We start from the raw sequence: 26400 nt of genomic DNA, 5'->3' as shown, positions 1-26400 counted from the left end.
TTACATAGGAACGTGACTCAGGAAGTAATAACTTTAATACATCCGTGACAAGAGTAAGTAAGCAATAATATGAGTCTTGTGATAAAGTAAGGTAATAAAATTGTTTCTCGGCTTGAGTGTAGGCTTAATAACGACGCGGCGCACGTTCGATCCTATGTATATCCAAGTCGCATTTCATCTTAAGAAAATAATGGACATGTCTCCAACATGTCGCGAATTAAACGTCTCTATATCATCGAGAAGAGCAAAGAGGAAATATAGATCGATGTGAAAATTTCAACGTGAGTTAGCATAAATATTTTTCATCTTCAGTTTGAAATAAAAGCAGAGAACTAAAATAAGAAATACGTCATCTTCTCCATTTTAATAAAACTTTGAAACCATACATAATTTTTATATTATAATGTCACAAGCCGCGTTTTTCCCGGAAAATATTAATTAGGAAAAATGCACTTTAAGTCATGCACTAGGATATTTAGCGACGATTTAACAAGGGTTTTATTAGTGCGGTAATATTAAGTGAACAATGTAACTTGAAGGAACGTAAATGTTGTAATAACGCGATAGTTCGCTCAGACACGTAAGCCGCGGCTCGGTCCGACCAGACAAATCGATTGCTCGCACGAAACATCAGGTGTGCGAATAAATCGACTAAATTCAAGATAAAGTATTCTATGTTTTAAAATAAATGAGTTTAAACAGGGGAAAATGAGATACTTTAAATTCATATTAACTGGAACGATAACCCAAATTCTCTATAACGTTCTATACTTTAAAAATAAATTCATTACGGCACAGGTTTTAATCTCATGTCTTTAGGATATTTTAAGGATTCAAGAAAAGATTTATGCCCGAAAATATTTAAGAAATTAAAACAAATGTCTAAAACAATATTTTAATAACAATAAATATCTACGATTTATCGGTAGATCGATCGGACCAACGGGAAACAACCACTCCAAAAATGCACCGAATGCAAGGGTCAGGTATCTATACAATATTTAAACGAGTTACGAATGTTGTCTATGAACGATGTCGACAGATTAAACAATATCTGTACCGTTGTAAGCTTTTGTAATTAAAGGCATATATATATGTGAAACTGGAATTATCTTCAAAGCTTTCCTAAAACTAACTGTTTCGCTAAATCCTAATATAACAAAGCCGGGCCAAACCACATAGCAGTGACGTGGCGTACTGAAATGAGAATAGTTTTGGTTCATACCGCGTTATGTTTGACTTAGACCTCAGCGTTCAACAATTTATGTTATCGTAAACTAATAACTTTGAAAATTATAACAATTTTTTTTTGAGAAAAGGACTTTAATCACCAGAGAAACTAAGTACATATAAATATTCATTACTTTATTTCGATAAATTGCTCGAACGTATTAACGTGAAATTTGACAGTTAAAGCGTTTTTTTCTTAATACGCCAAAATAGCGCAGTGACCGCTGCCCATAGACATCTGCAGTTGTAGATGCCTACCTTTAATCGACAGGGATGCACAAAAAAAGGATCTATCCTCTTATTATCCATCCCATTCAAAATCCTTCCTCTATCAAATACACTTCCCCTTCCATCCCTTTCTTATAAGAAAAGGGTGCGAAGGGAAAGACGACTAACATTAGGTCTCCAGCACGCGCACTAATCACGCTAATCTTCTCTGTGGTCGTGGTACTGCATCTTGTGAGACGGCCCCTTCGTGCAACAGATGTTGTTTTTGCTGGCGTCTGCCACTTATAAAATCTATACAAGACCTCGTGAGGACCGGGGACGGCGTAGTACTGCATACTGTGGAAGATGCTAGGTTTGCTATGTGTAGCAGTGAACATATACAAATACTGTTACGGATATATTGATAATGATACATAGTCATATTCATTCCTTTATTGCATGTTACAGTACTTATATTGATTTTTACAATTATATTGTTAAGAACTTACATGTAACAACCTGTAAGGGCATAGCAACATTTGTGTCAGAGTCGTGTACAATAATAATTAAATTCCCTTAAACATTTTCCAGTTTACATAAATAATAATAATAATAATAATAATAATAATAGCCTTTATTCCAACAATCTTGCAAATACAAATGTAACATAAATAGTAATAATAATTGATACCAGATTAGAGATTGTGTTGCGTTTCCGCAAAGGCCTCCCCTAAAGCTTGCCACTCTCTTCTATTGTAGGTCATCCTCCTCCACGTCACACCAGCTGTTTTTCTTATTTCATCTTCCCATCTTAGACGCTGTCTCCCTTTACTTCTTTTGTTTTCTCTTGGACACCACTCTATCACATCTTTGGCCCATTTTCCATTTTTACTTCTCATTATATGTCCTGCCCATTTCCATTTTTGTTTACGTATGAAGCGGGTAACTTCCTTAATTTTAGTTTGGTCGCGTAGTATTTTAAGTGATATTTTATCTTTAAGTTTAACATTGAGCATGCTTCGCTCCATGCTATGTTGGCAGGTCGCAAGTCTACGCATATTTAATTTCGTCAATGACCATGTTTGACAGCCATAAGTCATGATTGGTAATATGCATGTATCGAATATTCTCCTCTTTGCACTAAGTGGTATTTGATTGTTTTTAAATATTTCTCTCAGTGACCAGTACCTTTTCCACGCTTGCTGTATTCTACTGTTTGTTTCCTTAGTTGCCAGGTCTCTTGGCGATATTATTTGTCCGAGATAAGTATATTCGTCAACATAATGTATTGTGGTGCCCTTGACTATAATAGGGACTTTATCTTGATTCGTCATTACTTTTGTCTTTTTTGCATTCATAGAAAGTCCGACTCTTTCACTTTCGTCAACTAGCTCTTCAAGCATCTTTCGCATGGTTTGTGGGTCTTCGGATATTAGCACTAGATCGTCGGCGAATCTTAGGTGGTTTAGTTTCATGCCGTTAACAGTCAATCCATAATTTCGCCAATCGAGACGTCTAAATATGGATTCAAGAACTGCCGAAAACAGTTTTGGCGAAAGTGGATCTCCTTGCCTGACACCTCTTTTTATGGGAAAATGATCTCCTACCCTTTCGGTTCGAATATTTGCTGCCATGTTCTTGTATACGTTGCTTATAAGTCGTATATATTTAGTTTCGACGCCTTGTGCTGCTAACGCTTCCCATATGCATGTGTGTTGAAGAGAGTCGAATGCTTTATTGTAATCCACAAATGCTAAATAGTATTTGATCCCATATTCATTACATTTTTCTATGACTAGCTTTATGGTATGAATGTGATCGATCGTAGAGAAATCGCTGCGAAATCCTGCTTGCTCTCTGGGTTGATTTTCATCCAATGTCTTTGTTAAGCGATTCAGCAGTACTTTAGAAAATATTTTGTATATGTTGGACATCAAACTAATTGGTCTATAATTGGCTATATCATCTTTATTACCTTTTTTATGTAGCAGTATTATTGTTGACTTCTTCCATTGGATTGGTATATATTCAGTGTACATAATTTCGTTAAATAGGTGGGTTAGAACATTTAATATTGTATCAGAAGTTCCTATTAGCAGTTCGTTTGATATGTAGTCTGCACCCGGTGCTTTACCCATTTTTTGTGTTTTTATAGCCTTATCCACTTCTTCTTTTAGTATGTTAGGGACTTCATCATTATTATAAATTTGTCTTTCCGTATTATGGCAAAATTCATCCGGTATTTTTCCGTCGCTGTATAACTGACGATAATATTCTGTCGCAACCTCTAGTATTTCATTCCTGTTTGTTTTGCTTTTCTTGTCTTTATGGTGTGTCAATCTGTCTATCCAGTGTTTACTTTCCCTTAACTGATCCAACGCTTTATTAACTCCACCTGTTTTTTCTATGTAGTAATTTATTGTACTGTTTCTGCTGTTATGTCTATGTTTTCTAATTTGTCGGTTAATTTCTTTACTTAATTTTGTTATCTTTTCTTGGTTGCTTTTTCGGTCTACGTAAAGGCACTTCCTTTGAGCTATTAGGTTTCTCGCTTCTGGACCGATTTTATCTTTTTGAACATTGTTTATTGTACATTTATTATTGACTTCCTTTAGTTCCTTTTCGAGTATGTCGTATTTCTGTTGAACATCGGTAATATTCTTTACTGTTTCTAAATTTAATTCTAACTGTTTTAAAATATCTTCTTTAATTGGCAAGGTTATTGGTCTTCTGTTGTTATAATGGATGTTTCTGCGTGTTTTTGGTTTTAATAAGGAAACTTGCCCTCGAAGCATTCTGTGATCTGTATTATAGTTCAGTTGGTTTATAACGTCAATGTTGGTAAATATTTTTGGTTTGTTCGTGAGAATGTAATCTATTTCGTTTCTTGTTCTACCATCCGGCGATGTCCACGTCCACTTTCTGCTGTGTTTTCTTTTGAAATAAGTATTCATAATATGGAGGTTGTTTTCTAATGCGAAATTTATTAGTCTTTGTCCGTTGTCATTCCTCTTCCCATTTGAATGTGGTCCTAGGACGTTATCTTCGTCCTTACTCCTCTTTCCTACTTGACTATTAAAGTCTCCCATTATAATGACGGTTTTGTTTACGGTGGACATAATTTGATTAAGATCTTTGTAAAATTCATCCTTTACGTTTTTCTGGCTAACCTCGGTTGGGGCATATATTTGTACTATTGAAGCCGGGTGTTTATAACCAGGAAGCTTTAAATTTAAAATGGCAATTCTATCTGATATGCCTTGGAACTCAATTATATTGTTTTTTAAGTATTTCTTAACTAAAAACCCTACTCCATAGATGCCAGTCTTTTTGTTAATATGATATAATATATACTTATCCCGTTCTTCAGTTTTTTCATTCTGTCTTCTCACATCACATAAACCTATTATGTCCCAATTTATTGTTTCTAATGCTAGTTCTAATTCTAATAAGGATTCTTGCGATTTCATCGATCTTGTGTTAAGAGTAGCTATGTTGAATTTCTGTCTAAGTTTTTGTTTTGTATTTTCTTGATGTCCGTTTTTTAGTACATTGGTAGGATTTCTTGATTTAAGCTTTTGGGGGTATTGGTCTATCTCCCCTCGGTGACCAGCCGTATTGGGGATTTGTTTAGGATTAGTTATAGTTGCACATATTTTGGTTGCTGTTCTCTCCTGTCCGGTATCATATAATAGCTATGCTTTAGGTTGTTGCGCACTTTTCTCTGTCAAAGAATGTGATCTGGATCGCATGTAAGCAAATGCATCTACTTTATGTAACTTAGGTGGAGCTATAATGTTTTTCGCCACGTCGGTGGGACGCGTTGGCGTTAAAATATTCGCAGGCGATAACGATGAATCTCTTTTTCTCTTTCCTACATCTCTCGTCTCTTTTACTATGACTTTATTATTCTTAATGTAGGCTCAGTTTACATAAATAATACATTAAAAATCCATAGAGAATGTTAACATGAAGCTAATTATACAGTACTATAGTCCGGTCGCGGAGCACGAAGAATTTCGTACATTGAACTCGCATTACCTGTCTCTGTCACTCCCGCGTAAATACAATGAGTCTCGCTTGCACAGAAAGAAAGGCCGCCGTCCTCAGGGATTGTAAACCTTTAGTTTGTTTGTTTGCATAATAAAAATTTTATGGGCTCCGTTAGAAGGATTACCGAAAAGGTTAATTATTGGATAGTTCGAAATGAACAATCGAAACGAATATTTGAAAGACGAAAGTGTAGGCAACATCATCTATTTTATTGCCGGCTTTCCGATAGTTACTTTTTGGTTTTAAAATATTATGCAAATGAATTCTTCACTTCTCGAAATTGAACAATAGAGCAAAGTAACAGTTACTCCGAAACAGAGGAATCGGATTCTGATTTTTGATTTTTTATTATTAGATACTTGTCTAGATTTTTGTTACTTGTATTATTAAATCTAAATAAATGATTTATATAATAATAATAACTATATTTTATAAGTAGGTAATTTTTCTTTCTCCTTCAAATAATTCATGTAAACCGCACTAAATACAAAAAAGTTTGTAACCTCTGTCAGTAGGTAAAGAGGTCATTGTACGAAATTCTTCCTGCTCCGCGACCGGACTATACAACAAAATATGATGTATATGATGATGAACGCGAATCAAGTATAAACAACGAGTTGTTAGCTCAATAATATTATTGACAATCAAGTATGTTATTCATTCCAAAACGTTGTTGGTTGTAATTTTAATGTTATCTGATCCAGTTTGTTGTTTGCATTAATTCCAAATATTATGTAGTCGCATCTCAAACAAGCGTGAAATTAAATTTTAGTATGCAAATATAACCGACGTCGTAACAAACATATGCACATTATGTAACAAGTAAATTGCATCGTTTCGACCTAGATTTTGTTGTAATGAATTCAAATATATTTGCGTAAGATTTAATTTGATGATCTGTTGATTTTAATGAGATTAATATCGACAAACTGACATCGCTTTATGATTGAAAAAGATCGTATAGAATGAAATATATTATTTAGTAATAACAAGTTACAAGTTAAGTAAATACAAGTTTCTTATTATTTATGTTTAACTTAGTTTTAAGTTTGTTTTGTAGCAAATAACACTCAGAGTTTATTAAGTTAGCGGGTGAGTATTGTTAAGCTTGGCTTGGTGCTCCTGTTGTTTCTTTATTTAATTACAAAACCGTTCTGCTGTAAATTTGTAGGCGGTATCCTGGGAACCCATTGATAGGTTTTAATTAAATGCTTCTTACATTAAAAGTTCTACAATGTAATTGTACAATGTAATTAATTTGTTTCACAAGATGTTATTTTTTTGCTTATTTCTCTTTACTTAAAAATTCAAAACTAATTATTGTTATTGGTTAATAAATAGCAGCAAGTTTGTTATTTATAGTTTGTGAAGATGTAGTATATATGTATTAAATTCAATAGCAATACAGTATTTTTGGAGATTCAGTAGTTTTGAAGCATCTTATATCCAAATAAACAAACTAATTTCTCCACTTTATTGATTTTGCCTCGTATTGCTAGCGTAATGTACCAATGGGTAACAAATAATAAAATGAAAACTAGAAGTTAGCAAGCTAAATAAATCAGATACTCTAAACTGTTCAACATATAGTTTTCATGTGTTGAATTTATATTCGTATTTATCCATATACAGATTTGTACAATGTTATTGTAGGAATCTATGAGCATATACATATTGCGAACGGTGACGAAGCTGTTTTCACTGGGGTTGACCTACGAGGGACAGTATCGCACGATCAATGTTGCATTTTTGGTAATAGTCTTTCAATATAAGGGATAAGCGAAAGCGGAACAGAAAAAGAAAAGAAATAATTAAAAAAAATATCTTTCAAGTTATATTTACTACATAAGTAAGTTATTTACTAACATTAATCTTATTTTAATTGAAACTTTAAATTTAAATTATTCATAAACTTAGCGATAACAATAAGAATTTCAAAATGTGTCTTTGATTTATTCATTTTAATATAAAAAAATAACGTACAATTTATAATTAATACATTTTACGATATAATTAATAAAATATATTTTTAATTTGTTGTAATGGTATTTTAAATAAATAAAATACAATACGCTGCGTTTTTATGACTTAAGTTGCAGTGTATTGCCCCCTTTCGCAGGGCAGTAGATCGAGGGCCCAGTGACAACCCCAAAGAAAGGGCTCTCAGAGAAAACTTCGCGCACCGTCCCTTTCTTTTGTTACGAGCATCATAGAATACCGCTTAGGTACGGTGGGACACTTTTATACAATATATTGGCTTTTAAAACAGAGCTCTTTAATACAATTTTATGCGTTAACTTTTAGTGCATGTATGTACACTTTTACCAGAAACTAATGGAATATTTATAGGCATTACACGTTTATATACAACGTACTGCTTCTTTCAAGTAAGCGATGGTATAGAACATGTATTTTTATTCAATTTACCCTCGCTTATTCTTAATGTAAAACGAAATTGGACTAGACCCATACTCTGTCAAGCAATACTATTATAAAATTATATTTTAAAAGGTTTCATTGTGTTCGCAAATTGAACTATCGACCATAGAGTAGTAAATCGATTTTATAAAGACTAGAATAATATTGAAATGAGAGCTAGTCATAACAATTACGTTGTACGACTATAGGAAATGAGTTAACTATGTTTTGAAAATTTAATATTGATTGTTGAGCCCTAGTTACAGATTTATTAATCGGCAGTAGTCGTTTGTAGCTTTACAAATTTTCGCATGTAAAAATATATTAAAATTATTTTAGACGTCATCGATGGTGATTTACATGGGGTTGTTTAATAAATTCCATCCCCTATGATTTATGTGGAATATCAGCGGCTAGCGGAGACGACTAGCGTGTAACGGGTGGGCGCTCGGGGAGAGCGGCGCGGGGCGTGGGGCTGACGTCACACGCGCATGCGCACCAGACAGTTCCTTTATGCACAGAACAAAGCAAAAAAACAGAGGTATCACGAAAATTTTAATATGTTTTTGGTGTTTTTAAATTTTTTTTTTAAATTGTTTGTTAAAAATTCGTGAACAAGTCTTGAAGTTATTTTGGTATAAAAATCTTAAAAATGTAAAAATAGAAGTGTTTATAAAAGCATCGAAATTTGCGTGCACATTAAGTAAGACATTCCATAGTATGAACTAAGTTACGAGTGTCATTGAAATAACTGTATTCAATATACATAAGCCAAGTCTTTACCTGAGAGAAACAAATATACAATTTTGGTCTTATTTTCTAATAATAAATTATAAAATTAAAACATGTTTCGTATCTTTAAACATAACGACGAAACCAAAATAAGAAATGGTATGATATTAGAATGAAATTAATTAATGTGAACTGTTTGGTTGTACTGTGCGATGTGATCCGTGTCCGCGTCGACAGCGAGCTTCCAGTCTAGTCGGCCGCGCGCGTTGCTACGTCGTACGCTACGAGACGCTACGTTACGTAGCTACTTGCTAACTACGCACTCCTTGCCGTAATAAGTCCGTGATCAAGTAATTTATCAGTGAACGTGCGAGGATAATAAATTACCCGGATACATTGTGAGAACATATGTTAGTGCTGCCGTAACTCAAATGTAATTGGTGATTAACATTGTTGTAGTGTATAAAGGTGGGTTGATATTGAATAACGAGATATGAATAGCTGTTAAGAGCTTGAATACGAGTAGCTCCTAATGTCAAGGACAAAGACATCGATTAAACTGACCAAAAAAAAATTAGGTTTTTTTTTCAATTATAATTTTGGTGTGCATTGTATGATTTTTTAAGCAACTCACAAATCGAAATGGGAATTTTGAGAAATGAATTATCTTTTTAATTTTAATAAACTTTTAATTACCCATAGTTTTATAGCTATTTATAAAGCTATTTACACAGAGACTGGTATTCGAAGTGGGTATCAAATATTTTATAAGAAAAGGTGGCACCTTGCGTTCGAGGGTTATGAATATAAAATGATACCCGCTCGAGTTTTACCTAAAATTATTACGGCAATGATGCGTCCATTGAGTTAATTCTGCTCTTATATACTTTTATAATCGAAATAATGTATTATTTCCGCTTCCTATAGCAAAGGTAAACTGTTTTTCGAGTATATTATCTAATATCTATTGCCCGAGACTCCGTCCGCGCGGAATCAGAAAAAACTTAATTTTTAACCTATGTATTCTTCCAGACTATGTTCTAAATCTATGCCAAATATTTTCGAGATCCGTTGAGCTGTTCTGGAGATACCTTTAAACAAACATCCATATATCTAAACAATAGCATTTATAATATTAGTTTGATTGAACGCTTAAATTATTAAAAGTGCGAAAGAATACTGTATTTCTTTGTACTTTATAGCACACAAAATTGAATATCAACGATCATGTTCTTGTAAATATTGTTTTGTATTTTCAAATAAACTTTTAATCTATTGTTATTTGACAAGTTTATGATGAAATGATTGAATGATGAATTAAATGACGGCTGATAGAGATGTATGGAGGAGTAGTACATACTGTGCCGACCCTCCATTGGGATAAGGGCAGGTTGTTGATGATGATGGTGATGATGAAATGATTGAACAAAAATTCAGTATATTCACTAAATATTAATACATTCCATCAACTATACTTTATGTGTTTAAAAGTGTTCTGATTTATCCTTTAATTTCATACCTATTATTATAAAATTTTACAAAAATGTTTCAATGCCATGTCCAAGTTTTTCTTAACTCTATTTTTCTTTATTCATGTTGGTATGGTTGTGTCACAAAGGACGTTAAGGAACTAAAGAAGTACAAGTTGAAAATATCTGGTATTGTGTTTTGATATTGTAGCCGCCTTACAAAATGAATTGAATAGTCAGAGCATATCGGGAAGAATGCATTATTATGTAAGGTCGAATTCAATAGAAATAAGAAATTAAATTTACGCATTTTACTAGCTGAAGGTATTATTTAATGTCTATGAATTTGTTTTAGAAAGTTTCTATGTTTGAATTGATGATACAAACATGTCTGTTTTTAATAAGTCTATGATTACAGACTTTTGAAGGTAAAATCGTCTAGACAGGTTTGTTATGATTAATAATTTCCATGATATTCTAATATAAATTCCTAGATAATCTTACATTTATATAGAATATGCTTATGCTATTTAAGATTAAGATTTACTCAAAGAACAGAGGAGTTAGCAGAAGTTTCGCTGTTTTGGCGAATATAGATGGTCGCTTACTCGTTTGCCACAGTGTAATAAAAAAAAAAATTCTCTACGAGTAACTAAATTACAAGCACACCATTCTAGAGTCAAAAAGTATTGTAGTATTTAAAATACGAATTATTATTTTTTTGTATGGATTAACAATAATATTTATCAATTCAATTCAAATACTAATATTTAAAGTACTAATTATAGTTATAAAAAATATTTATATATAACTAACTACTTATTGACAAAACTGTAACAAAATTAAAACATAATTATACATATAGGTATATTGCATTATTTATTAATTAAAGCTTCGTACATAGCCAACTATGTTGATTAAATTATAAGCCAAACAACAATTTTAGCTAAATAATGCATATAGTTAATTGGTTTTAATTAATTTAATTGGTTAGTTTTGTTGTGTTTATTAGATTATGTATCTAAAGTTATATTAATTAAATTCGTCATTTATGAAGGTTGAACTACTTGTGTAACAAGTTTAATTTTCTTCCATATTTTGGAATAAGATTTTATGTGATATGTCGTTCGCTAGCTAGTTTGTTTCTTCAATGAGTAAGACATTAAAAAATGTATTAAAATAATTGGAATAGTGTTTCCCTTGTGAATAGAGGATTACAAAAAAGAGATTATAAATATTATAATTGCCCTGAGAATTATAGTACATCGAAAAAAACAAGCTTTGAAATGTAAATCATCACCTTGAATAAGATGTTAAAGCATTTGTATATTTCCAAGCATTATCTTTTAAATTATGTGCATAAATTTAATTTCAAAAATGGCACATGGTGAATAATGTTGACGTACAAATTATAAACAATAACAAAGGGTTTGCCCCAGCGGTGCGGTTGAATGCGAGGTGTCAGCCAACGCTCCCTAACCTCGCTCCACTGCCCCCGAGTATAATGTTACAACTGACAATATTTTTACTTAGAGTAGTTTAACACGAAGGCAGAATAGTTACACAATCGTAAGATACTACTATTCTAGTCAAAGTAACATTTGATCACTCAATAACTTAAAAAGATACGGGGAACAAGGTTGGATATGTCACATGCTTGTCACGTAACCTTAATACTTATAAAAGCGAATGTTTAGATAGATGGATGGATGGAAGGATCTATGTTTGTTTGAAAGTATCTCCGGAACGGCTCAACGAATTTTGATGAAATTTTTCACATATTATGTAGAACATAGTCTGGAAGAACACATCATAGGTTACTACTTACGTTTTTTTTTTAATTCTGCGCAGACGGAGTCGCGGGCGACAGCTAATTACCATATATTCTGACACATTTTGGTGATTAAGATAATTGAAAGCGTTATTGCTAACGATCATATGGGAATTTTTTTTATCGGACTTTGGAGGTTGGATATCTCTCGACGGTACAACATCTATCCGTCGAGAGATAAATCCAACTGTTCTGTCGACAGTCTTACCTTACTGTCCCACCCTGGTGTGAAACTTGTGTAGTAGTTACCAAATGTACTTCTATATATTTGGTAACTACTACACTAGTTTATCCATAGGCTTTTTTAATTTCACGAGATGACACCGTAAAATTTCGTTTCCGAGTACAAAATTCATATGTATATTTCATGGACTACGCGCTTGCAGTACCTGTTTAAGAGATTATCTGACAACTTTCATATGTTTTAAACTACTTTTTTTACTACATTTTTTAAAACTATTGCACATCAAACTATATTCGAGTACTTGTTTATATTAAAAAAGATAATTTTACTTGGTAACCTCAAATTTAATAGAGAGAAGTAAAGACAAACTGCTATAACTATTTGTAGTTAAAACATGACATGTTCATAAAAAGACAGAAATAAAAATCTATACCTCAATAGCTGAGTACTAATGAATTGGTGATGATTTTGCTGATTCACAAGTCGCAATAAAACGTTCCAATGAATCGATAACGAAGAACCTTGTCCCTTTCGCTAATGAAAAGTATTTTATATGGAATATTTGAGCAAAGATTTCTGTGTAGTACCACTACACCATTCTTTGTTCCTCTTTCGAGTTAGTATAAATTTTATTTTATTCGTTCATAAGTAAGTGAATCCTAAGGTTCTGAATAACGATTTTAGTTATTAAGTATCAAAAGACTTGCTCTTATATCAGTTTCAAATCTGTAACCTATTAACTATCTTAATAAACATTAAGCCAAATTTTATTCTATACAACATACTCCAATAGAATAATATAATCTTTACCTCAGACAAAGACCTTTTTTATCAAGTAATAACTTTTATGTCCCATTATTTACCCTTTCTTACGATCTAGTTTGTCTAGACATTCAAGGACAAAAAATAATAGACTTTCTCTTTGTCCATGCCTTTCTAATAAAAACATGTGCGCATTTATGATGCTATTAACGGACATTATATTTGGTTGCGGCATCATCCAGTAAAAGAAAAATATCCAATTTAATAATAAATCGCGTATAATTGAATACTATATTTTGTAAAGAATTCAGTAAAAGAAAATCAAGAAGAAATATGAGTCATCATTCTTCATATTTTGGAAGCTTTTTTGGCAAGAGCACGCAACCGAATAGGTTCTTTTGATATATGTACAGTATTACTCTAACTAACCTATAAAGATATGAAAGATTATAAATGTCTAGGTCATGTTCAAGAATTACATAAAAATACGTTTTTATTACTAAAACATACTTCGAACCATTAATTAATGTGCCCATTTTATACTTAATCAATTTTATTGACGCTGTACAGCGTGAGGGCGTGTAGCGGGGCCGGGGGTAGGTTTTGCGTAGCTTTCGTACACCCTCGAAGCACTCAAACCAACACTTCAGGCTTACAACAGGTACAATCGATATTTCCGGACGCCCCTTGAGGGGTTAGGTCATGCAAACAGACTGACAAATGTACAGGAATGTCGCGTCTCTTTGTAATTATTTGGCAAATGTAGTATCACTTCTAATTTAGATAGTAGACATACTAACATAGAATACTACTTAAATAAAAGTCATAAGAAGTATACAAGCGTTTTTAATTTACGTACAATAAAAGGTACAAATAGAAGGAAAAAAATCTTTTTTAACTCATGACTTGTCCTTATACATCAATTTCTTATTGGTAATTTATATTTCTTTTATTTTGTGTTAATTTATGTTTTATTATTAAGTCGATGTCTTATATTTTGAACTCAATTAAGTTACATTTTAACTTATTTTAAGGCGGTTTTCTAATTGCTCCTGATAGTTTATTAATTTAATCGCTCCTCTCTAAACTTTCAATAGTCTATGGCAACCATTCTCCTGGAATCATAATTTGCAGGGACAAGGGTAACATTTACTTATCGACGTGGAAAAGGTTCTATAAAACATTCCGTCGACTCTCGCTCGCTCTGTTCTCGTAAAAAAGAACAACTTTTATTTGCTTCACAGATGCGCAGCCGGTAATATGGAACTTGCGGATATTTAAATTTTGTGAAACATTTTTTTTGTTAGAGTTTTATTTGTTTTAATTAAGCCGGATAAACGCAAAATTAATCCAACAAACTAGAATAATTTCTATAGAATAAAAATATGTTACATAAAAAATTAGCTTTGCCAAAATTAACTCTCTATCTATACAAATTATAAAATTGAAGTGTAGAAAGTGACATTTGAAAAAAAAAATTGTTTTTAACATTTTCGTCTGTCTGTCTATCTGTCCGTCCGCAAATCCACGTTCATTGCGGATAATATTCGAAAACGCTGGGCCGATTTTATCTGGAAGGTAGCTTCTGTGGGCGACGGTAATTTAGGCTTTTTTTTAAATTCCGCGTTGATGAAGTTACGCGCAACAGCTAGTTGGTAGTACTTTTATTCCTTAACATATTTATATTTAACTTAAGACTCAATCTAGACATAATTTATATGAAAAAAAAATGTTTAGATGGATGAATATTGAATATACATATGTTAGAAGGTTGCAGACACCTTAACGGCTCAACGGATCTCGATAAAATTTAGCACAGATGTAGAACATAGTCTGGAAGAAGGTTACTAATTAGGGTTTTTTCATTCCGCGCGGACGGAGTCGCGGACGATTTTTTTTCAGTTAGTTAGTTTTCAAATAATTACAATATTTTATCAAGGATAGAGTTTTATTTCCTTAGTGCAAATTATTAAAAATCGCCTTATTACTTAATGGAAACGATGCTAAAATCAAATTAACATAGTAAATAAGCATTAAAATACATAGATATATATATGTATACATAAGCAATTATAATGTTGGAAAATTCAATACGAACTTAATTTGTAAGGAGCATGCCTGAATTCGATTGATTTGATTCGATAATTAGAGGAAGTGGTCCTTTGCCTTAGCTAACGTTCTTTTTTCTTTACAACATTCGTTTCTGCTTGATATGACATTAAAGTGATTTGAGAATACGTCATATAAACCAACTTCAAAAGATTTGGATCAAAGAAGATCTTAAGATTCCATTGGGAGTTTCAAGAATGTCTTTTTCATCAAATTCAAGGTAAAACACATTTAACCTCGAATTTTTCTTTTGATAAATAAATTTCTTTATCAACTTTTTCTATTTCTCTTTTTTGATGAGCGGTTGTTTGAACTTTCATATTAATTTGCAAATAATTATGTATTACTTGAAATTTGACTCCGCCTGTGTCCATGTTATAAAAATCCCTCTGAAAATATATAATAAATACTTACTATATTTGCAAATGTTTTAGATGTCCTTTGGGTCGTAGAGTCGGATATATTGTTGTAGATAATTTATTGCGGAACAAAACACTTCTCTCCAATTGAAAGTCACGGCTCAATAGCTTGCCCTCGGCCTCGCTGCCCGCATCGTTTCAAGAATGAGCAAATCAGAACAACTAATTTATTTATCTTTCATTCCTATTCATTACTTATGCCTCTTTTTAGTTCTGCTATATAAAAAAATAGCGACAGCATGATGGTTCATCAAAATATTGGAAATGAAATCTCGACAAAAAGATCTAAGAAATAAACAATATACGACAGAAAGTAATCGTTATGATGAATGTAAACTAATTAATGAGTTATGTAGTTATAAATATTTTACTAAAATAAAATAGAAAACTAATAACGCATTATAATAAAGAACTAAAACGACATGAGTCTAATTATTTGATAAATGTATGCACTCAACTATTTTAATAAACATTGTTTACGGAAGAGACAATTAAGTATTTTCATTTATATAAAATATCTATATGAAGCTTGGAGAATATCTAAAACAATGATCTCTCGACGACAAGTAAATGTTGCAACTGTAATGAAAGGGTGGGTTCGGGAGTGCACAGAGTAATATTGTGTAGTACCCGGGGGTGCGAGGGCGATGCCAATCGATACTCTCCCCTGCCACGCGGCCTAATGCACCCCTAACACGACTCTACAGCCCAAAGGAAGCCAACTGCAAAACTAAGACCCTAAATTGGGTCGTTTTTTTATTAATTTCATCAAATTATTGATTTCATAACGTTTATGACTTAAAGTTAAGATAGTTTCTGTTATGTTGAAGTGAGGTTAGGTTAGTGTTCTTTTGGCGATGGAAGTGAAATTTCTGATGCAACAAAATGCACATACTGACCGAGTTTTACACGTCGTAAAGATCGTTTTGTTTTGTAAATTGCAAGTCATTTATAAAACTAAAGTAAAATATAAATTAATCTATAACTAAAACACATTTGCAATTAATTAGTTAAGTCTTTATCTGTCGCTGCTTCTGCGTTTGAAATGTTCTCGACCACTTTAATATGCACGATACAAAGGCTTGGCTAGAAATCTAGTCTCTATAGAACAGGCCATGCGTTATTTGTGAAACAATAAACCAGTAGTTAAATTCTATAGGGCGTATATGTTGTTTGTTTTTCAATTATTTAAAATAAGCTCTAACTCTCTTCGATTAAAACTTAATAGCTGAACTGATTTTGTTGAATATTTTGTGTTTAAGTGGGGTAAGAGATTTACACTTAGATCCGGCAGGTGGCGCTGCTGCAAGATTCTAAGAAGTTTATTAAGAAAATTCTTTAATAAACAAGATAAATATCTTTTGTCAGCCTGTTTTGAAAGTTAGCTAGTTCCTAAATAATAATTAAGACCAAATATAAATTTTACCTGACTTTTAAAATAAAGTCGTCAATATTTAAAGTTTCATGTAAATTATGTTTCGTGCAAGATTTTCGGGCTGGGAGGCCAATGCGTCAAGGACTAGCTTCAGTATCAGTAAACATGACTGCATTGGAAATTCAAATTGCATTTAAGGCGCATAGCATCGCGTATTCAAGTTTATACAAAGTGTGAGTATATTTAACATCTTATATAAATAACTTAGAGAGAGAAATTACAAATTTATGTTACAGTACAAAAACCTAATTAATAAAACAAAAATCTTAATAATATTTTAATAAAATATTAGTTCATTACAAATAGTAGCTTAAAACTGATTTAGATTTTGTGTCATTACTACTTTTGTGAACGATCGACTTTACATATTTGAAAGTTTTTTGAGATAAACCAATTTATGACCTTTATACACCAAGAAAGTTATTAACTCGTATGTTTTCAATAGAAGAAGTTTCATTCATTTTTTATTACGTTTCTTTTAGTATTAGCGACCGGTATTGTATTGTAAAGACGAATAATACGGCTCGTATTCTGTGTAATAACACCGTGAATCGACCTCGCCGATACCAAATTGTGTGCTCCATTTAAGACGTTATTAAATCCGATATTGCCGAGTGAGCTTTACATTTCCCGAGTTTAGATTAACTCGATATTAGTTTTCTATTAAATAAAGATTAAGTTCCTTCATCTGGGAATACAAAAAGTGGAAGATAAAGATCAGAGCATAATTTCGTATTACGAAAGATAGTATTTAGTAGATCATTTTTATTTTAGAGTCGGCTTTTTTATGAGACAAGAAACATAACAGATTATTTTATGCTTTATCGATAGTAAAGTAATATCAAATGATTTTTGCAAAAAGATTCTTTCGTTCAAAATGTGTTAAAGTGTTGATAGGCCGGTGTAGACATCAACGCTCACACCCACGGCTGCGGAAAACTGATTTCCCGAATGTCTAGACTGCTTTCCGCCATTTCGGAATTGCATTACCTTGCGCAGACTTACTAAAAATAATTCCAATTTTAAAATTGAAGTAGGTGTAGAAGATTTATACTAAGTTAGATAAATGTGAACAAAAACTCAAAGGTTAATGCGCACTGTTTGTATTGAAGAAACGTTCAATATCAAAAATCTAGTTTAGGAAATGTGCTATTGGTCACTGCTTTTCTACTTTACTTTATCAAACTCCATTCAAGTCAAATTATAAATTAATAGTTTTTTAAATCGATATGCTATCGAATCAACTGTTTAATTTGCAAATAACAATCTAATGATGATTAAAAACGGAAATAAATCTTTATAACATTACTTCATCGCAAATATTGTAGAATTCATAACCGTCGCATAACCTTTCAACAGTGTGCATATTGTTCAGATTAGATCTGCTTTCAAGAGCTATTCCTCTCCGGACAAAGAGACGTTGAATGCATAAAACTGTCCGCACGACGCACACACGGACAGTCGTACTGCAGAGGACGGTCATTGAGTGACATTACAAAAGGTATTGTGCTCAGGGACTCGTTTATCTCGTATTCGCCGGCACGACGCTTGTTCCGTCCTGATAACGCTCAAAACACCACTCGCTAGTGACGTCACATGTCATGTTTCTGATAAAACACATTGACTACAGATAGTTGTCAAATGAAAGAAGAATTATTGACATTCAATTTTTCACTCTTTGGTTTGTACAACATACAATAACCGCGTTTTTTAAATGTCAAAATATGTTTAGTAAAACAGATTGTCATTCCACTTTTAAGAAAAAGAGATAACAACATATTTTTGTAGAGGTGTAGAAAAATACAAAGAAGGTAATGGACATCTGATGTTACGTGAATATTACAAATCAATGTTCACAACGACCACTTAAGATAAAGAAGTGTTGCTTTTTATTTTTTATTGTATCGTGACCTCTTTTGTAAAGTTCAGCGTACCGGCTGATACATACGGCGGAAAGACTTATAGTAAGTATTTGTGAACAAAACTTTATTGATCTTAAAATTTATCAGAGTAAACTATTCTTTACATTGATTTCATATCTCTATTTATTATCTTACAATCAATTGTCAAGATAAGAACATGAATGTGGGCCAGTTAGCAGATCATCTTATCCATGTAGTGGATACTATCTGTGAGGATTGCTCGTGTTCCATATTAGAAATGCGTACAAGAAAAATATCTCGGCCGCATTCTGACCTTATAGATATAATAAATAAAGTGGCTGAAATATCCAACCTCAGTAATATTAAATACGTTATTGAAATGGGCCACGATAATGTTGACGGATTTGTCGGTGGAGCTCATAAGGTCAAGATAAAAGGAACTAGAGATAAATTAAAAATAACAAAAAGTGTTATTATAAAATGGCATCCGAATCCAGTTGATCGAGCATGTTTTCGTGAAGCTTGTCTCAGAGAAATCTCGTATTACAAATATATTGTACCGAATTTATTGGATATTCAAAGGAAATACAATATAATAGAAGGCTTAAGAATGAAATTTTCAAATTGCATATTCACATCAACTGAATACAACAAGGAGAGCATCACAATACAGATTGATATGAGGTATTTTTGTTACATAGACAGATTCTATAAAATTGATTTCAGTCATGCGACGCTTGTTATAAAAAATCTTGCGAAATTGCATGCACTGTCTTTTGTTCTGGCTAAATTGTGTCCGAAAAATGTTGAAAAAATTCAAAACATTTGCAACAAAGATGTGCAGTATGGAGACGTGAAAAGTATACCAAGTTCGTTAAAATCATATTTTATGGCATCGGTAGCAGTTGTATCAGATTTATCAGCAAAAGAAAAATTAATGGAAATAGAACAGAACATTTTGATACTATTAAATAAAACTACTTCTCCAATTCCAAATTACAGTACAATTTGTCACGGAGATTGTTGGAGTAATAATTTGATATTTAAATATCATGTAAGTTTACTTTAAATAATATAGCAAATTGTATCTAGTTATTATCGACAAAATACGTTAATCATAAACTCGTTAATGCGAATGTTTAGATGGATGCATGGATGGATGTTTGTTTGAAAGTATCTCCAGAACGGATCAACAGATCTTCATGAAATATTGCACGGTTGTAAAACATAGTCTGAAAGAACACATAGGCTACTTACATTTTTTAATACCACGCGGACAAAGTCGCATTGACAGTACTTTATAATATATAAAAAATATATAAGTACGTACTTGAAATATCTTCGTTTCTCGCAATATGGAGTTTAAATTTTAGTTTTTATTTTTTTTTTCATTTAATTTACAATGCAATATTTTTATATTTCAGAAAAACAAACCAGTGGATTCATTACTCGTAGACTTTCAGTTAGTTCGTTACGCGTCACCAGTTACTGATTTATCCTATTTCTTCTACATGTCCGCTGACAGACATTTTCTTCACCAATATTACGATCAACTGATTAATATTTATTACGGAACTCTATCTGCAGTGATAAGACAATGCGATTTGAACATAGAAGAAATTTATCCGAAAGATATATTTTATAAACATTTAAGAGAATATTCCGTTTATGGTTTGATAGAAGCATTAATATCAATGAAAATAATAACAGCACAACCCGAGGAAGCGGCCAAAATGGTGGATATGAAATACAATCATCCTAATATTCTGTGCCAGTACGAGTCGAAGAATAGAACTCTCTACATAGATAGAGTTAACAGTGTGGTTGATCATTTCTTCCAAAAAAAATATTCTTTAAACAATGTACTTAATCAATAAACAATCAGTATCAATTTTAACGTTATATTTTAACCAACATTCCAGACAAAATGTTCACACCTATATTACTTACAGATTTCTTGAGCTAGCACCGCTAACAATTGTGAATCTAAAATATTTTGGAACGCAAACACAAATAAGAATTAAAAAAAAGACAGTCAAGGGATCGATCCATGGTTAAGAATGAATTCAGACAGACTAGGGAAAAAGACGTAAAGATATTCAAAGCATAATTTTTTTGTATGATGCTAAGTCTACCATAAGCGTTTTAGAAAAGCGTTTAATATAATCAACACGAACACGATTCACCCTAAGTTTGTAGGGCAGTCTTTTGTTTTGTTAATAAAAGGGGTTAAGGTAAAACGTCAAAGTTAGGGTGCGGTTGCACCGGCTGTAATGAGGTACGGAATGAAAGCCTGTGTTCAGTTGACATGAAAAGAACCGAAGTCATAAAGCACAGAGTAAGCAAACTTTATGAAAGCTTTTTTTATTTAATTTTCAGTTTCATTGAATGAAATACGTACTTGAAAAAGATTTGAGAATTTTGAAGAATTTGAGTCTGGTAGTGTAATCTGTAGGGAACGCGTAACATGTGTTTTTCGAAGGAAATATAAAATGATAACCAAGTATTATAATTTTATACATTTGGGGCTCTAAACTCATACAAATTTTTCTTTGTGTATCTTTTTTCAAGACAAAAATTGCACATAATTAAGTTCAATTTTAATATATAAAGTGATGTAATTAAATTAAAAAGAAATTCTTAATTACACATATTGTACAAAAGAATGTAAACAGTAAAAGGAAGTGTAAAAGTCAAGTTGAAACCTTGCAAGTGCAGTGTTACGTAGCTTATCACTTTGTGCGACAACAATGAGGGGATTACTCACTCATTTCATTTCACGCTTCAAACAACTAAACCTTTGTAAGCAGTTCAAATGCACCGCTTAGGTTCACTTTGAATTGGCTGGACAAGGAAATTAATGTATCGGGTTATAGTTCTAGTTTATTATTGTAAATTTCTTTTTAAGATTTAAACATGTAATAGTCATTCTTGGACACATTTATTAACATAGATTTCGACTGTCGAAAGACTTGTATCTCTTTAAACAATGTCAAAAAATATTTTGTTTAAAACAATGTGTGCGCCAGAGGATTTTCTTCTTCAGGATCTTTCTTCAATATGAAGGTATAAAGTTATCATTGTTTTAAAAATTCACACAAAATGACATAACAATTACAAGAACGAGTAAAAAAAACCATCAACATTTTAAACACTGACTGGCAATAAAAAAGTTTTTATGCACGTTATACGTAGTAACTCAAAATATCTACTTCCAAAACAGCATTTTCCCTTTAACGAATAGAAAATTTACATACGTTGAATAAACGGGTATCCATTTTATCATGATTGATAATGGCCATAATATATTAACTTTAGTCTTCGCTACCGCCAGACAATTTTATGGCGTTACAAATGGCAATATAAGCCACACCCGTGTCAATATCGCTGTGAAGGTAGGACCGAAGCGTGGCGCAGGTATACCCGACCTATATTCAAAACTAAGTATAGGAATTAACAGCAACTTTTTTTTAATATAGTAAAAATGAATTTACAAAAAGAGGTTATTTCTCATATCAATACTTCAAATTATTATCGTTTTAATATTGAACCAATTCTATATAACACGTATTTAATACTAGCATTTGACGCGACTTCGTCCGCGCGGAATATTATTCGAGTAATAAATATAGCCTACATATCTATAGTGGTAGCTTTCCAACAGTGAAAGAATTTTACAAGTCAATTCAATAGTTTTGAAGCCTATTTAATGCAAACAAGCAATGAGTTCTTTCTAGATAGAACCTGAGACATTAATTTAATAGAATTCATTTAAACGACAACATTAATCTCCGAGGCGGAGGAGGAACATTTTAAAGGTACTACGACGAAAACAACATTATAAAACTCTCCAAAATGGCGTTGGCATTGAATCTAATTTCGCCCCCGCTGGTGTCTAACTGTATTACACCATTTAATGTTCTGTTGACATTAAATCTTTTAAGTTGAAATTTTCAAGTGACGGGGACATGGCACTTAGTTGTTATAAAATATATACAAAGGGCAAGTAACAGAATAATTAAGTGACGTTTTTATAATTTTTTACTGATTAATATCGTTCTTGGCCAATATGTCTAATAGAAGAGTAACATTAATTGACAATTTTGTCTGCCTGTCTCTTCACAAATCCGTATTTCTCCTAAAAGGGTGGACTGATTTAGATGGGACTTTTACTGGAAGGTATCGGACAGATATTATTGGCTACTTTTTATTTCTTCACTGACCAAGTCGCGGGTAACTACTAGTGTATAAGTATTTAAAATATTTTACAAAGTAAACATTTAAAATAAGATAAAATATGTATAATTCATTCAGACAATAACGTAAAAAGCAAACTTCCATTAACGTAAAAAACCTCGCTTATTAAAATAACGGAGATTTAAGGCTCCTAAGAAATTAATTTTCAATCCTTCGTTTCTCTCCGTTTCTCCTCTGGTTATAATTTAATGTGCAAGCAGCCATGAGAGAAATCCATAAAATCTAATGGGGAAAATTCCTGAGCAAAGAGGCTTTCCAAATTTAAATTAGAGGGTATATTAAAAAGCATTCGATATTAAATCATTATATTATTACATGTTTGGGTTACATAATTTTCTTTTTATTACCTTTGCTCATCGCTTTAAAATAAACAAATAAAGGTTACTGATTTCTCAATTACATTACAATTGTCGTTTTAGTCACCTTTTACTTAGGTATTACGTACGTACAAATCGTTACTTTCATTTCAGTTAGTTCCGAATTTATTATTTTACATTCCGAATTTTATAGTTGTCTGTAATTCTATCTATAAAAGTATCTTCAATTAAATATTTAAATAAATTTATTTTTACGAGGAAATCCGAAGTTATATTTGTTCATACAAGGTACTTAGTAGACGTAGGTATAATTCACGAGTGCGGTAAATTATAATGACAATCGATTGAACGAGTGAATGGTGATTGAATGATGAGTGAATGGTGTGCGCCCTGATTGCTTCGTTAGCTCAGCGTGTAGCCGCTGCCCGTTACATTCACCCCTTGTGTGTATATGAGTTCAATAAACTTATGTGTTAATAGTTAGACAGTTTTAATACTTTCCATCCACAAATGTGTGGACATACTAGATGTAACAAATAGATAATTTCTGCTTACCGTCTTGTGGAATTGAACACTTCTTAAATTTACCATAGCTACAAGTTCAAAATTTAATTTCAATAACATTAAAAACTACACGTTGACATAATAAAATAGGTTGTAACAAAAAAAAGGATGTAAGATAATTAGTTAGGAAAACATATGTACTCTAAGTTTGATAATATTGTACTTGTATATGTTGTTGAAGTAACAGTACATTATATTGAATAATTTGGCAAGAAGTTGTCGAATAGTATTCATGAGGCAAGTTATGTGCGACTTCCAATACTGTAGACGAGATGAGAAGGACTCACGTAACTGTGAAACGTGATATGAATACAGATCGTACCAAACGTATATTGAAAATACTTTTCATAAAATCGACTCCTTATTTATATACTTGAAACGGATTCAACTCTTATTAAAAGCTTTGCGTTCTTTTATGGTACCAAATTTGACCAAAATTCTAGCTGACAGAAAATTTCGATGTGGTACATACGAGTACAGAGCATTTAACCAATTTGTAATATACTATCTATGTATGGATTGATAGCATGGATGTAGAGCATAGCCGGGAAGAACGCGTTGGTTACTCTTTTTTTTAGTTCGTCGCGAACGGAGTTGGGGTGACGGCTAGTACTATATGAAAATGCATAATATGTGCATCGTATGCCTTTAAATATGTAGTTGTAATGTAAAAGAGGCGACGATCGATGCTTTTAATGCACATTCATTGTTTATATAAATCTGGTGTTCTTAGTTTGTATTATCATCACGTAAAGTCTAGTTGCGACGTCTTAATAAAGTTAATGTGGCAGCCTGGGGCCGAGGCGCTTCATTAGCTGTGTGTATGCTTCATTATTTACCCTTCGCGCATCAGGCGTCCTGACTTTAATAAAGCGTCCTCTTTTGTTGTACGTTCTAGCGCTGTTTCAGGTAAGCAAAAAATTAGCTTATAATTTTCATATTGTGTTAGGATAATAGGTGAATATACAATTTAGATGTACGTCTTGTTAGGGACATGACCGGGTATTCTGAGCACACAGGAGTAAAATATTTTTTCATATTATTATCGTTTTAGTTATATAGATGGCCATTACGATTGGTAACGGAAATTATATTAATTAATTATTTGTTGCTACTAGAATATATATTTTTTTAAACGAAACAAAGTGCATGTACGTATAAAATATTAACATGTATTTATGTAACTTTTGTTACATTTTTTTTCACAATCATTCAACACAATTCTACAAAGGCAATCCGAAATTCCGAATGCATCGTCGATTGATTACTTCTTTTCAATATTTTTATACAAGCTCTTCCAAATCAACAGTAGTGAATATGTAAAATCTAAATATATGTTTTACGTTCTATTCGCTTTAAAATTATTGCACAAATTACTTCTGCGAGAAATTATTCGTAATAAAACTATGAGCTGGCTCTAGAATACAACAGATGCGAAGGCGGGTATTTCACAAAACATCATTTTCTATAGTTGGGAATGATCATTTTATGCGTAATTTCTTCGAGATTGGAGCTATGCTATTATTTTACACTTTGATTATTATCATTTCTATTTTCAACAGATCATTTCTACGGACAGACACACATCTAAAATGTGTTATAGTGGACATAATTGGGTACTTTAAGTCGTAGGGTATATTTTAGACACTTTCAAAATTTTATTTTATTAATAGTTTTTGGTTATTTAAAATCAACTGGTTTTGAATCCCACCACCTGCGGACAAAAACCGCAGTAATCGTTGAAATTAAATGTATGCTGGGACAAGTGGCTTATTCGTGGCTTTTTAATCGACTCATGTAGTACTCGTCGATTAAAATAAGTATGTAAAATCGTAACTTAAAAATTTCTACAATTGGATATACATAATTAAAATGTAAGCTCTCAGCCTAATTGCAAAACCAGAGTTGAAATTAAGTCGCTGTGGAGGAAATTGTCTGTAATAAAAGTTTTCCGTTAGACCTCAAAAACGACTGATGAGGGTCTTTGTTGGAAGAAAATAATGATTGCGAAAAGACTGTAAGCAATATTCTAGACAACTCGTTATTCATCGTGAAACTTTTTATTTATTTCGTCTGAAATTCTGTTTACCTCGTTATATATGTTCGTTGTATTGTATTTGTAATAATTAAAAGTAAAAAACAAGGTAAAACTAGATTCTGAGAAATAATATTTTGAATCTTATTTCTAATAACTTCAAGTTACACAGACTTGAAGCTTAATAAGTATATTTTTTTAAGAGATAATTTATATCATCTTACTTACAACATAAATTGGACAATCCCACGTATTTTTGTTTTAAAGTATTCGGATGCATAAAAACTAGCCAAAGTAATCCGTCACCTATTAGTCTTAAAACCCAAATTGTTTTCAGAACAGCAAGTTTTCGTTTACGTAGTACATTTTAGCTATAATAGCTGAATAGAATCCATAGTACGATGAAAGGTTGTTTGAATTTAAATTTTTCACAGATTTTGTCGCCGTTATTTCCTTCCGGCCCCTGACTGAAGTGACTACTAGATGAATTCAATT

General features: G+C 32.1%; 2 protein-coding genes across 8 annotated transcripts in view; both read left to right on the top strand.

Moving 5' to 3' along the window:
* Window positions 1–8882: 8882 nt before the first annotated feature.
* LOC106717953 (kazrin) overlaps window positions 8883–26400 on the top strand; it is a 28088-nt gene continuing 10570 nt past the window's right edge. For all 7 annotated transcript variants that reach the window (XM_014511932.2, XM_014511931.2, XM_014511933.2 and 4 more), the window contains exon 1: window positions 8883–9108. The gene's annotated coding sequence lies outside the window, so the exon portion shown is untranslated. The remainder of the gene's footprint in view (window positions 9109–26400) is intronic.
* Window positions 18981–20593, top strand: LOC106717718. Its single transcript, XM_045680626.1, has 2 exons — window positions 18981–19416; window positions 20157–20593. Exons 1-2 carry the CDS (start codon window positions 19010–19012, stop codon window positions 20185–20187), a joined length of 438 nt encoding a protein of 145 aa, XP_045536582.1. The 5' UTR covers window positions 18981–19009; the 3' UTR covers window positions 20188–20593.

Source organism: Papilio machaon, chromosome 13, assembly GCF_912999745.1.
Source record: "Papilio machaon chromosome 13, ilPapMach1.1, whole genome shotgun sequence".
NCBI classification, from domain to species: domain Eukaryota; kingdom Metazoa; phylum Arthropoda; class Insecta; order Lepidoptera; family Papilionidae; genus Papilio; species Papilio machaon.
The sequence above is the reverse complement of the archived record's forward strand: the minus strand, read 5'-3'. Positions and strand labels throughout refer to the sequence as shown.